General features: G+C 36.3%; 1 protein-coding gene across 1 annotated transcript in view; it reads right to left on the minus strand.

Annotated features, from left to right (window-relative positions):
- LOC125240238 (GTPase-activating protein CdGAPr) overlaps positions 1-6,489 on the minus strand; it is a 70,729-nt gene extending 64,240 nt beyond the window's left edge. The window contains exon 1 of the mRNA XM_048148068.1: positions 5,820-6,489. Coding sequence (XP_048004025.1) covers positions 5,820-5,873 — 54 coding nt within the window. The 5' untranslated portion in view covers positions 5,874-6,489. The remainder of the gene's footprint in view (positions 1-5,819) is intronic.
- Positions 6,490-15,008: the final 8,519 nt, after the last annotated feature.

The following is a 15,008-nucleotide window of genomic DNA, read 5'->3' on the forward strand; positions in this document are numbered from 1 at the left end:
GCAGCCCGATCGTTTCTCATTCTAAGTGACCGAATCAGAGAAGTCTGTGGCCTTTCGTTTCGCCGATGATATTGGAAACATGGCTATTCTATGTAAAATGTATTACTTAAATATCCCACGTTTCTACTTTCCTATATTCCTACACTTATGTATGCATTCTGCTTATACCAGTTTTACGAATATAGTAAGAGATTTACTACAGACATTTGGTTTTTAACTACCTAAACTGTCACAGGTCACCTAATAAAATTGAAGACAAGTTTTCAAGTGAATCTAAAGGCTAAATTGATCGTGTAGATGGCAATAAACGTATTATATATGACCTTAACACTGTTGTGGGCGTACGGCGGCCGTATGTTAATATGTATGAGAGTCAATCGTATGGAATACGGTTAGTCTGACCAGAAAGCTTGGTTTAAAGCAAGCGATTTTAGGCTGTCTGATTACGGTATAGTGGTGTTATAATCTTATAAACTTTGGGTTTAGCAGAAACTACGAGTACTACTGCAAAGCTATTTATAACTGCATCACTTTCATTTGCGACTTGAAGGAAAGAGATGAAACCGTAACGCTGATTAAACCCACCATATAGATATGTATGCGTATGTATATATATGTACTCGCACACTTGCTGTAATGTATGAAATTTCTTGATAGATGTCACATTGTTACGCATAGACGCAATGGAAGCGTCGTAACACTCGTGACACACAATTTCACATAGCAACACTCTCAAGAGGTAATCTGAGGATAAAATGAATATTGTATGAATTTTCGGCGAAGTGAAACATCGTGACGAAACCGGACTAATCCCGTTTCCCCAGAAGTTGGACGGTTTAGTTTACCCAGAAGTTGGACGGTCACTTGGCAGTCGCTTTCGTAAATTGCCAAGATGGTAATGCTAGAAGTCATGTGGTTTTTCGTATCACCTGTCCTCCTCTCAATATTTTCTTAGATTAGATTAGATTAGATTAGATTTATTTCTTGATGAAAATTACATGTTATTTTAAATTAAAAATAGCACCAATTCACAAAAAGATCGTCACAACATAATAATAAGAAAATAATTGATACAAACGATAATAATCATCAAATTAAACCCCCTTAACCCCCGACGCAAAAACGACGGGGTGTTATACGTTTGACGTGTCTCCCTGTTTGTCTGTCTGTCTGTGTGTGTGTGTGTCTGTCTGTGGCATCGTCGCTCCGGAACGGATGAACCGATTTAAATTTAGTTTTTTTTTTTGTATAAAGCTGAGTTAGTCGGAATTGTTCTTAGCCATGTTTCATAAAAATCGGTCCACTATGTCGCGGTCGGGGGTTTTTTCAAATTTTAATTTTGTGGTTAGGTTATTCAACTAGCTTTTTCATCGATTTCAATATTCGTGTTGGCTTTAGTGCATCTTTGCCTTTACATTCAAGTATTCTATGAAATAACAAGTGACACAACATACCATGTGTTAGCGACAAATAAGGAAAACTAATCATAGTAATTAATTGTAAGGACTCGTCAAATGTTACACACTAACAGAACTTATCATTTATACTAAACCAAACAACAATTCTTTGAATATTTGCCTCGTTAGTGTTACATGTTTGTGTTTAAGTTAATTTAAACTTGCAAGAATATGCAACATAATTATATTTCCACAAGATATGTGTGCAGCAAGGGATGTATTTTCGATAAATAATATAACCTAACCACAAAATAAAAATTTTGAAAAAACCCAGACCGCATAATAGTGGACCGATTTTCATGAAACATGGCTAAGAATACTTCGGCTAATTCAGCTTTCAAACAAAAAAAAAATCTAAATCAGTTCATCTGTTCGGGAGCTACGATGCCACAGACAGACACATACAAACAGACAGACAGACACGTCAAAGTTATAACACCCAGTCATTTTTGCGTCGGGGGTTAAATATTTAAAGCTAAACTTAAAAGACCTTAAGGTGGCTCGCTTTCCATACAAAAAACATCTACCATTTATTTAGTCACCGCACACTACAACTAAATAAAAATATGCGCATACATCTACTATACATTATCCGTCGTCGCGGTAGTGAATGAAATACATTGTTTCATACAGAAATCATGGACAAATCCATGTGAATTTTTTATTAATTTTACGTAAATGTGCGTGCCAAATTTTGTGTACAGACACAGAGCCGTCATATTTCGCGCATTTTTAATTGACATTGTCATCAGTGACACTTGGCTCTTGACAAGTAATTATTAAAGATATTGGTTTAGTTAACTCAAGCAGACTCAGAAATAATGACGCATTTTGTCAATAAAGATACATATCGTATATTTCGGCACTGCTAATGTAAATCGAAATGGCGTCTTGGTCAAATGCACCGATTATGAAGCAGGTGATTCTGAGTTCCATCCCGCAGTTTTTTTTAATCATTTGAACTTTTTTTGGATTTTTTTAAATATATTTTTTAAATGGAATATTTGACTATTACTATATTGCTTTCCTATTTTTTATTTTCATACAAAAATACAATACAATCCTTTATTATGCCTTTGTTGATAAAATAAAATATTACACGTCTGGTATAATACATTATACATAGGTCAAAGTGTGGGCATAGTATTAGTAATGTATTGCATTTACTGAGCTGGTTGACCTATGTTATTGTTGTGTGAATGTTTTTCTTCAACAACTAAATGGTTATATACAAGAATATGGGTAGCTTTTGCACATTGTAATTTTTCCTCAGTCACCCGTTGACCACGAACGCTGTAAAAGTGTTCGAAACATCGGGATGAATTTTAAACTCATTATACGCGATTTAATCCGTTTTCATAGTTTTTATTTCATGAGTAACTATCGCGGTAACTGAAGACAATATTAACTAATTGGTTACAAATAATAATTATCATCAAATTATCATCAATATAATCTGGTCCAGGCAGGCAATTATGGTCGCGCGATAAATGATAAAACATCTGGCCGTCCCTATAATCGCACTTACTAATAGTGCGACAGGGACGGCCTGATATTTTATCGTCTATCGCGCGACCATGCTACCCGTGCTGTACTAGCTTTAGCCCGCGGCTTCGCTTGCGTTAGAAAGAGACAAAAGTAGCATATGTCACTCTCCATCCCTTCAACTATCTCCACTTAAAAAACATGTCAATCTGTCGCTCCGTTTGGCCGTGAAAGACGGACAAACAAACAAACACACATTTTCTTTGGTGAAACAACGAATTCTTCCACTTCAGATTATAGAGTAACCAGCTTTTCCCATTTATAATAAACTAGCTTTTGACCGCGGCTTCGCTCGCGTAAGAAAGAGACAAAAAGTAGCCTATGTCACTCTCCATCCCTTCAACTAAATCCCCTTAAATAATCACGTCAATTCGTCGCTCTGGTTTTGCCGTGAAAGACGGACAAACAAACAGACACACACCCTTTCCCATTTGTAATATTAGTATGGATTTGACATTATTATTTATATTTAAATAATTATATATGTATAGCCCAATTTCGTCGGTAACAGCGTGTTATGTAATGGCGTCGTTGGTGAATAGTCGTCTGTCACGCCGTGAAGGTGCGTTCGATTCCCAGGATTCTATAAACTTTTTGTATTTTTTTGGATATAAATTTCGTATTTTTTATTGACCGAGCAAGAATGGAGAGCCGAAGGTATCAATTTTATCTTAGAGAACATATTGATTTTTTTATTGTCATTTTGATTTTCTATTTATTAAGTTGAGATATAAAACACAACTTTTAATACCCTCGCTAAATATAATATTTTATCGAAATCACTCCTTAGATAAAAAAAGTCCACTTGAGTTTTTAAAGCATTACGTTACTCAGTTAACTATTGCATTTTCATTTACTAATTTAAGATTTCAAAAGCGATTTGAATACCCTTGCTCCATCCAAAATAAACAATTAGAAAAAAAAATCATTCGGATCGTAGTTTAGAAACTAAAATTTATCTATACTTTTTGTAATTTTTTAAAATATCAGATTAGGATAATTATGTTAGAAATTCTGAGTTCGACGAACCCAAAAATTATTACCATGTAAGATAATAGGTTTTTAATCTTTTTTGTGGAAAACGCTCAGTAACTACTGTACGAGTACATATACATTTATGTATAATAATAAAACAAAAAATAGTGTCACATAGTGTTGTGTTCCTGCCGGTGAGTAAGGCTGCCAGAGCTCAACGAGGGTGCGGGGTGCTGACGACGGGAGGACTTACGGAACTAATTTGTTCCGTCTATTGTCCTTTGAGTCGTCGGCAATCCAAACCCTCCTTTGAACTTGTACACTCCTTTTTGCTGTGCATACGCAGCAAAGGGGAGTGTACAAGTTTCTAATGGGGCGGCAACGCGCATACGACACTCTTCGAGTTGCAGGCGTCCATAGGTTACGGTGACCGCTTTCCATCAGGCGGACCGTATGCTTGTTTGCCACCGACGTAGTATTAAAAAAAAAAAGAGAAAAAGTCCTGGATTCGAACCCAGTACTTCCATGCAAATCATGCGATGGCACGTATTTACCGCAAGGCTATTTAAACAAGCTGTCGCCGCGTGAAATTATCGACTAGAAGGAATACAAAAACACTGTTTGTATGTGTGAGTGGTACTTAAAAATAGTGTAAAATAGTAAATTTATTTACATTAAGGGGATTAACGTTACAATGAGAAGTTGAATGTTTGTTGTAATACGTCAATTTTAATATTAAATGTTCGCGAAGCATAATTGAAAGTATATAAATGCCTGTACGACTCCACAAAAAAAATAAGACTGGTAATTTGCAGATTAACGCCATCTAACGCAGCCTGAGCTTCGGGTAACCTAGGCGAGCCACCTTAAAGATGAACTGCAACAGTTGAAGGAATGGAAAGGAATTCCCAAACAAGTGGTTGGGTTACAGTCCATCTGTATAGCCCTTAGAACCCAAAATCACCTAATTTAAAAACCTATTTTTGCCAGTTGCATCGGCCACTCTGTATCGGCCTTAACAAACACAACTCTCACATCCTGGCATGTCTCTGCCTGGTTGGTGGTTACCATGCTCATGATGATGTGTGTAAGGCATCTATTCGCGTATTCCTAAAAACGATTATTCATAAATTCTTGATCAAATTGTTAGATTAGATATTCTAAACTGAATTGAATTTTAAAACTTTGTAAAAAGCTTGATGATTTAATGGAATTACATTTTTAAATCTTGCATTTTCTTTTACTGATGGAACAAGGAGCTCACAAGGTTACCCCCTAGCAATATGAACAGAAAGAGAAAATTCTTGGATTTTAACATAATGGAGTCAACATGATTCTTATTCCACATAGACTATAATAAATAATTGTATAAACAATACAATACACACGACACAAACTAGTTATTAAGCAATTTGAGCATACGGCTAGCTATTTACAAATCATAAGACTGTAAAACATGCAAAATAAATTTTCAATAACATAAATTTTGTCAAACTGGAAATTGATATAGACCAGGGGTCTTCAACCAGATTTATCCAAGAAATTCAGATATATCCGAGTATAATTTCTGAAGGGTGGATCATTACAGGTTAGTAGTAAAAAAAAATTAATGATGCAGATTGCAGACATATTAACACCTTTGCTGCAGCAATTAACTCGCTGGTAACCATACTTTGTATAAGGTTTTTGGCCAGGTACTGCAGTGATTGTGGTAATGTAGTGATTGACTATACAAAACGTAATAGCTTTCGTATTGAATATGAACCACCAAAATAATAGACGTAAAAAACAAGGGTATAAATAAATTACAACATACAAGCAACACCAACAGCTATGGCTCACATTCTGTCCGCACAGGTACCAACTCTCCGAGCAGACTCCAAACACTCGCCTCATATCCTCCAGATCATATTTAAATATATTCACTATAAATGTTCCTATGTATTAAAACTGGATTTTCCCGCTAATTTCACTTTTTTATATTTTTTTTAAAGATGGTTGTGTGGATAGAAGTAAAAAAATAGTCTATGGAAGTCTTATTGCAAAATTCACAGCCACGTTCACATTTACACTGGTTTTCAAGTTGGTTTGTTTCTTTTTACTATTTTTGGCACTAAAGTAGGACAATTTTGTACTTCAAGTTGGCAGTGTACATCGAAAGCTTGATCATTCTCATTTATTTACGCTTCGGTGAGAGTACTGAACAACTACAAACGGTAATAAATGCTACAAAACGCATTCGATCGAACATTCCGACAGAATAAATAATATATATTGTTAAACTGGGCTACAAAACAAAAATAGAAATCAGAGTTTATACACGGCACATATTTTGACACCAAACATTGCACATTTTACGCTTCTGCGGCAACCGTCGCGGGTAATTAACAGTTATATTAATGAAGCGACGCTATTATTTCGTTTTTTAAGCGTTTTCTCGTAAAATAAACGCATAATTGCAAATCAAGGGTTTTAATTCGATTTGACAGCGCCCTGCCTCCCGCCCCGCACACTGCGGTCGATCGCAGTGTTGCCCACACAGAGAATTTACCCCACCATGGGGTAATTTAAATTGCCCACTTGATTTTTAACTTAAATTTCGGTAAGGAATCAAGTTGTTTGAAAATTGGAGGATAGTTGTTGTAATGTATTCAGAGAAGGACTAGGTATACTATCGGTGAGCGACAATAATAGGCACTTTCTAGCTCAAGGATTTATTCGAGACTGTCTGAAGTGACACATGTCAATAGGTATTTCTACACCGTGTTTCACTTAACACTAAAAACCTGAAAACAGTTTGTTCAGAATCGAGAGTAGAATCGATTGAGCTATATCTTGATGGGGGTAATATTTTTATTTAAATTAGTATTATTAATTATTTTTTACGTGCCCATTCTATTGTACTCGTAATACAACATTGTGTATATCGCATTGCTAGAGGTTGTTTACCTTTTTTCAGTATTTAGGGGTATTAATACTGGCTGGTTACTTGGACGATTATTTTTTCCGCTACTAGTTTGACGTTATATTTGTCAGTTTAATCTTAATGTTTATCATAATAAGTCATAACAAATTGAACTCGTACCTAATTACAACCTTGTCATTTTGAATATTGAGTTTATTTGCTTACTGCGATTACCTGTCCAATTTGAAGTTTACTGTGACAAAGCTTTAAAATGTTTTACAGTGACATCTTAGCTGTCTAATGTAAACCTTATGTCGTTGCAGTAACGTACACAAATAAATAGTCTTATGGTTTATGATGGTAGTTAGCAATTATTTCATTGAGTGTAGAGCTAAAAGTCAAGTAGAGCTGTACAGAAAATTAAAAATTCAATTAAAAAAAAAGTAACGATCAGATTAAAAGATGAATACTCTAGATGAGTTTAAAAAAATAAAAATCAGTTGGGGTGTCTGAGGTTTTGAGTGATACCGGAAACACCGTGTATATCTACCTACATAAGTACATCACAGTTGTTATCAATCATCAAATCATTTCACAAGGGAACGAAGACGAAACCGCTGGTTGAAGCTAGTTTTGGTTTAAGTGTATACATTAATATAATTACTAAACGCATTAAATCCCGTTCAAAAGTATTAAATCGCAGCATATGGAAATGAGATTTTGATCAAATATTTGGTATACTCTTGGGTGGTCACGTTCCAAAATTTGTCCGATTCTGCTTTCGTCAGCCATTCTTTATTCGTCACAACACAATCGTCAATGGTCTTTCTCAACTACGGTCAATTTCGTTGTTCATCTTTATCTTAATTCGTCTCATTCTCGTTCTTTACTCGTCATGATCGTCTTTCGGCATATTCGCTGTTAAATCTAAGTGTTTCGTGTTTTTTCGTAGTCTTAGATAGATCATCGGTACCAACTTACAATATGACCAAATAGGAACAGACGAAAAACGATTGAGTCAAAACTAGAAAAAGGCCAACAACTCATTATTGTCAAAGACGATAATGACAGCAGACTAAGTTGACGAATGAAGAATGGCTGACGAAAGCAGAATCGGACAAATTTAGGAACGCGACGAAAAAAGAACGAGTAGACCCAAGTGTATACCAAATATTTATTTCTCTAAAACTAAAACAGCGCAGCTTATTCTATGAGTAGTAGTAGTACCTAACATAATTCTAAAGCTTTTTTTATTCAAACGACAAATCGAACGTGTCAAATGTAGGTTGAATAACATTTAATGTTTTTAAACTAGTTCCAATAGAAGCATTAGTTCGTGTATAAAACATTAACTTCCTCTTACAAGCAATAAAACGTGGATTAGTCATTGTCAGCACAATGACAGAATACATAATAGTACTACGCAAAAAATACAATTAGAGAATGACTCGTGTTGTATCAACTATTGCTTCCCAAGTAGACAAGACAAAATATTCAATAATTTGAATTCCCCAAAATCCCCACGAACACCCATAATTCAATCCTGACAACATTATCCCATGAGAAACAGCAGTCCGTGCATAGATAACCCAAGTCCGCGGCAAAATCTGGAACTAATAAATAATAATACAACATGACGCGACACTAGCGCCACTGTTAAATACCAAGATAACTTTGCAATTCTAATCCAGTTCCAATTGACGGATTACTTACGCAAGCTCTCTTCTCATTTACATGCGGTTTTGGAAACGAAGTTTTTGTTGTTCGCATAAGGAACATATTCGCACAATAAATATGAGTAGACATAGACATGAGATCCCATCAATTTCCGTTTAGAATTTTATTAGCAAACTTACTAGACTATCATAGTACATCTTATCGGACTGTGTTAAAGGTGGCAAATCGTTTGGACCAACTGTATAGTACAAGGAAGCAATACATATCTGTCATCGATTGCTATTATGAAGAGTTTAATGTTATTTACATTTCCTTTCGGGAGTAGGTACGGTAGTTATACAATTTTATTACTTTGTTGATTGAAAGTAGACGAAAGTTGTTATATTTGGTGTAGATTTCGTAAATGATGAGTAATTGGTAATTATTTTACGAAATACTTAACCAACGCGTTTTGTGCTAGCTGCGCCCCTATAATATTGTGAACAGTGCAGTTATATGTTTATTTATATGTATTTGGTAACTAATGTATTCACAATCCTTATTGTAAGTGAATAAAATCTACCAGCGGTCAGTCTTAAGTATACTGTTAGTCGTTAAGTCGTAAATCCTAAAACAACAGGGCACGACAAAAACAAAACGCATACGCCATCTGTCGTCCATGCGGTGTGACCAAGTGTGACGAAACCAAGTAAGGATGTTACAAAATTATAAGTACATCAAGCGAGAAAATGGACGACTCATTTGATAGTATAAGGCACTGGTCTCACGGCGAGCTAGTAAACTATGAGCTATCGGCTATAAAAACGAACAAAAGATAATCACTCCCGCGTAAATAAAAGAGACACGGCGATGTTTATAGTTACTCGCCCAGCGGTGAGCTATCAATATCGCCGTGTCTCTTTTTAACCGACTTCAAAAAAGGAGGAGGTTCTCAATTCGACTGAATGTTTTTTTTTTTTTTTTTTTTTTTTTTTGTATGTATGTTACTCGATATCTCCGAGAAGCGTGGACCGATTTTCAAAATTTTTTTTTTGATCGAACGGGTATAACCCCGAGATGGTCCCATTGGCACCAAGTCGGGGTCTGATGATGGGATCTTGGAGAAATCGAGGGAACTCTTCAAATGTTATAGGCACATGTAATGTTTTTAGTGTATTTTTCAAAGGTACACCAGTATTTACGTCTGATGGTAATAATTTTATGTGGCTGAGCTGATGATGGAAGGTCAACTCCTCAATGGTTAGGAGTTAAAGGATAATTCTTTCACTACTGTACATATATTCGGACTGATACATATAATATCACTAGGAACCACTAAAAATCAACAAATAAATAAACTTTTTAACAAAAAATAAAACCGCCTTCAAAAAAAGCGTGTTACAAAACACGGAGAAACTAAAAAGCCAAAAATAATAAACCTTCGAATTCAGATTTCTTATCGGATTTCAATAATCTAAACATCCAAATTATAAACAAATCAATTATTTTTGGAGTCGGGGCCAGCCTGCGTATGGTTGGGTGGGGCAAACAGGAAATAGCAAGGCGACGAACAGGTCTGGTACCGACTACAAAAATAATTGATTTGTTTATAATTTGGATGTTTAGATTATTGAAATCCGATAAGAAATCTGAATTCGAAGGTTTATTATTTTTGGCTTTTTAGTTTCTCCGTGTTTTGTAACACGCTTTTTAACCCCCGACGCAAAAACGAAGGGGTGTTATAAGTTTGACGTGTCTGTCTGTCTGTCTGTCCGTCTGTCTGTCTGTCTGTCTGTCTGTCTGTCTGTCTGTCTGTCTGTCTGTCTGTCTGTCTGTTTGTCTGTGTGTGTGTCTGTCTGTGGCATCGTAGCTCTCGAACGGATGAACCGATTTTGATTTAGTTTTTTTTGTTTGAAAGCTGAATTAGTCGGGAGTGTTCTTAGCCATGTTTGATGGTAATCGGTCCACTATGTCGGCGGTTTTTTCAAAATATTAATTAGTTTTTTTTTTATAAAAAAAAATTACAATGTTATGTGGCTGATTCTTAGCGGCCCGAAATATATTAGAAAAACACCCAAGTAGTATTTTTTTCAGCCTTCTAGCTCAAAAAATAAAGATTTTACACCCGGGTTAGATTTTTTTGAAAAAAAAAATTTATCCAAATCGGTCCAAAAAAATGTCTATATATACGAAAATATAAAATTCGTGTGGCACTATTGTGCCACCGAAAGCCCAAATCTGAAGTCCATTTTGGTCTATCTCTTATCGTTTCCGAGATATAACGTCTTGAAAATACGAAATGTACTAAACTTCTACTATTTGTTTGTGAAATTGTTGCTTTCACACTCCATCAGGCGCTCATGACTAAATTGTATGGAAGAGTCGAAATCCGACTCGCACTTGACCAATAATCATAGAAAGTTGTGTTTTAACCCCCGACGCAAAACGACGAGGTGTTATAAGTTTGACATGTCTATCTGTCTGCGTGTGTGTGTGTGTGTGTGTGTGTGTGTGTATGTGGGTATGTGTGTGTCTGTCTGTGGCATCGTATCGTGTCCTGAACGGATCTACCGATTTTGATTTATTTTTTTGTTTATAAAAGGTGAATTAGCCGAGTCTTTTTATTTATATTAGCTGTAGGTGAGGGCCTTTCTTCTCGTGGGTGTCGTAGAAGGCGACTGTGGGATGTGGGTTAAATTGTGGCGTAGGCGAGAGGCTGGCAACCTATTACTGCAATGTCACAGTTTCGTTTTCTTTCAACCCCTTATTTGCCAACAGTGGCACTGAAACCTGAGTAGTTTCATGTGCTCTGCCTACCCCTTCATGGGACACAGGCGTGATTGTATGTATGTATGTATGTATGTATTTATGTAGCTGTAGGTGATGGCCGCTGGTCCAAGATGGTCGCCGCCACAAAATTATTTATTTATTTATTTATTATGGATTACAGAGGCAAGCATGATCGCGCGATAAATGATAAAACCAGCAGGGTTAGCACATGATTGCCGCGAGAGTATGTCACCGCGAGATAGACTACCGGTTCCTATGTCACTAAATACAATTACGACAAAGACGTGTCATCTCATCTATCTCGCGGCGACATACTCTCGCGGCAATCATGTGCTAGGCCTAAAGGGGCGGCTCATTCCGCGATTCTATCGCCGCGCTACATGTACATGGCGGCAGCCGCGAGTTTCGCGGCCCGTTCACTGGTGACGACCTTCACGCGGCGCAATAGAATTCAATGTCGGCTGCCCGCGTGCGGTCCGTTTGTTAATGTAGGTAAGAATTTAGAATGGCGGCATTTTATGAACATCAAAGGAGTGAGCCTTCTGTATTTGTACTATTATAATATTCTGTGATATTTGTAGTATTAGTAAGTGCGAAAAGGACGGCCTGGCGCGACCATGTTATCGGTGCTGATTTTTAACCGCCGCCTCAAATCTCAAAGGAAGGGGTTCTCAATTCGTGTGTATTTTTTTTATGTTTGTTCCTCGATATCTCCGTCGTTACTGGACCGATTTTAATTTTTTTCTTTTGATTGATAGTATATGAATACAGATTGGTCCCATTTTTCTCAGAACCCAGTTCTGATGATGGGATCCTGGAGAAATCGAGAGAACTCCTCAAATCTGAAAGGCATACATATGGTGATTTTTGTGTTTTTAAAGGAATGGCATGCATTTACGTACGGAACAGTGACATTTGGTGCAGTGGAACTGCTGATGATGGTCAGAACGGAACTCCTCAAATCTGAACGGCACGCTTATAGTGACTTTGGTATTTTTATAAGATCAGCATGCCCTTACGTCCAGAACAGTGACATTTGGTGCAGTGGAACTCCTGATGTTGGTCAGAACGGAACTCCTCAAATCTGAACGGCACACTTATAGTGACTTTAGTATTTTAATAAAAACAGCATGCACTTACATCTAGAACATCTTAAACGTAAAAAATGTAGGTAAGTACTTAACATACATTTCGGTACTTGAATTCCAAAACACAAGAAATATGACAAAAGAAAGAGCCCCCTATAAAAAGAAAGAAATAAAAACCTTAAATTATAAATTTAAAAAACCCCCGACACAAAAAAAGGTGAATTAAATTATAAATTAAATAAAAAAGGGTGAAAAAAACTAAAAGTGCGACCTTTCAAAAAGTAATAAAATAACTAAATAAGTAGCTCTAGGAATACCTACCTTCCTTCTTACGAAATACCTACCTTCTTCTTCTTAGGAATATCTACCTACCTTCTACCTTCTTACGAAATACGTAAGATGAAAGCCTAATTCAACTACGAAATTCTTGAACGTAAAAATTTTGGTACTTAAACATAAAATTACTTGAATTCTTAAACACAAGAAATATGACAAAATAAATTATTAATTATTATTCTCTTTATTGATTTCCATTCTTAATTAATGGTAAAGTGTTGTCGCGTCGGGGGACCGCTCTTTGCCTGTCTAACTTAAAACTTAAAAACTAAATATTTACACAGCTAAACTAACTTAATAAATGTTTAACAAAAAATTCACTAGGTACATACATTAAACTAACTACCTGAACATGAACAATGTAACTATACTTACAACCAAAATGTCAAAGGAAGTATTAGAATTACAAGTAACGAAGTGTTTACAATCAAACAAACTAGATAAGTGCTGAGCAAAAATTTCAACACCCAATCTTAAAATAAGACTCTAAAGTCTGCATCGGAAACACAACCGTCAACGACGTCTGCCCTCGCGCTAATATTGAGAGCGGTCCCCCGACGCGACAACACTTTACCATTAATTAAGAATGGAAATCAATAAAGAGAATAATAATTAATAATTTATTTTGTCATATTTCTTGTGTTTAAGAATTCAAGTAATTTTATGTTTAAGTACCAAAATTTTTACGTTCAAGAATTTCGTAGTTGAATTAGGCTTTCATCTTACGTATTTCGTAAGAAGGTAGAAGGTAGGTAGATATTCCTAAGAAGAAGAAGGTAGGTATTTCGTAAGAAGGAAGGTAGGTATTCCTAGAGCTACTTATTTAGTTATTTTATTACTTTTTGAAAGGTCGCACTTTTAGTTTTTTTCACCCTTTTTTATTTAATTTATAATTTAATTCACCTTTTTTTTTGAAGGCGGTTTTATTTTTTGTTATATTTGCACGGGAGTGCTCATCTTTTGTTCGTTTTTTAACCCCCGACGCAAAAACGAAGGGGTGTTATAAGTTTGACGTGTCTGTCTGTCTGTCTGTCCGTCTGTCTGTCTATCTGTCTGTCTGTCTGTTTGTCTGTCTGTGTGTGTGTCTGTCTGTGGCATCGTAGCTCCCGAACGGATGAACCGATTTCGATTTAGTTTTTTTTGTTTGAAAGCTGAGTTAGTCGGGAGTGTTCTTAGCCATATTTCATAAAAATCGGTCCACTATGTCGCTGTCGCGGGTTTTTTCAAAATTTTAATTTTTATAGCCGATAGCTCATAGCTTACTAGCTCGCGGTGGGACCAGTGCCTAACTGTCACTGTTTGGAGGTTTTTAACCGCCGACGCAAAAACGACGGGGTGTTATAAGACTTTTAAGTTTGACGCGTCTGCCTGTCTGTCTGTCTGTATGTGTGTGTGTCTGTCTGTGGCATCGAAGCTCCCGAACAGATAAACCGATTTAGATTTAGTTTTTTTGTCTGATAGCTGAATTAGTCGGCAGTGTTCTTAGCCATGTTTCATGAAAATCGGTCCACTATATCGCGGTCGGGGGTTTTTTCAAAATTTTAATTTTTATGAAAATCGGTCCCCTATGTCGCAGGCGGGGGTTTTTTCAAAATTTTAATTTTGTGGTTAGGTTATTAATAGAATCGTTTTAACTTGTAGTACAATAATAGTGACTACGACAGTGGTAGCATGAGTCAGCAGCCAAATTGACGCCGTCATTGTACCGACTTATCGTGTGGATATAACTGTTGGATAACGGTTAGAGTGGCAATCGGTTTTCAATAGGTAAGTAATCAACTTAGCATCCGTTAAAATACAAATTTAATAACGTGAGTAATATTACAGAATTGTACGACAAATACACTTTAGTTATAATTATAAATAACCTAACCACATATATAAATTTTGAAAAAATCCCCGACATATTGGACCGATTTTCATGAAACATGGCTAAGAACACTCCCGACTAATTCAGCTTTAAAACAAAAAAACCTAAATCTCAATCGGTTCATCCGTTCGGGAGCTACGCTGCCACAGACAGACACACACAGACAGACAGACAGACACGTCAAACTTATAAAACCCCGTCGTTTTTGCGCCGGTGGTTAAAAACGACGGGGTGTTATAAGTTTTACGTGTCTGTCTGTCTGACTATCTGTCTGTCTGTCTGTGTGTGTGTCTGTCTGTGACATCGTAGCTCCCGAACGGATGAACCGAGTTAGATTTAGTTTTTTTGTCTGAAAGCTGAGTTAGTCGTTAGTCGGGAGTGTTTTT

Source organism: Leguminivora glycinivorella, chromosome 27 (genome assembly GCF_023078275.1).
Source record: "Leguminivora glycinivorella isolate SPB_JAAS2020 chromosome 27, LegGlyc_1.1, whole genome shotgun sequence".
Taxonomy (NCBI): Eukaryota; Metazoa; Arthropoda; class Insecta; order Lepidoptera; family Tortricidae; genus Leguminivora; species Leguminivora glycinivorella.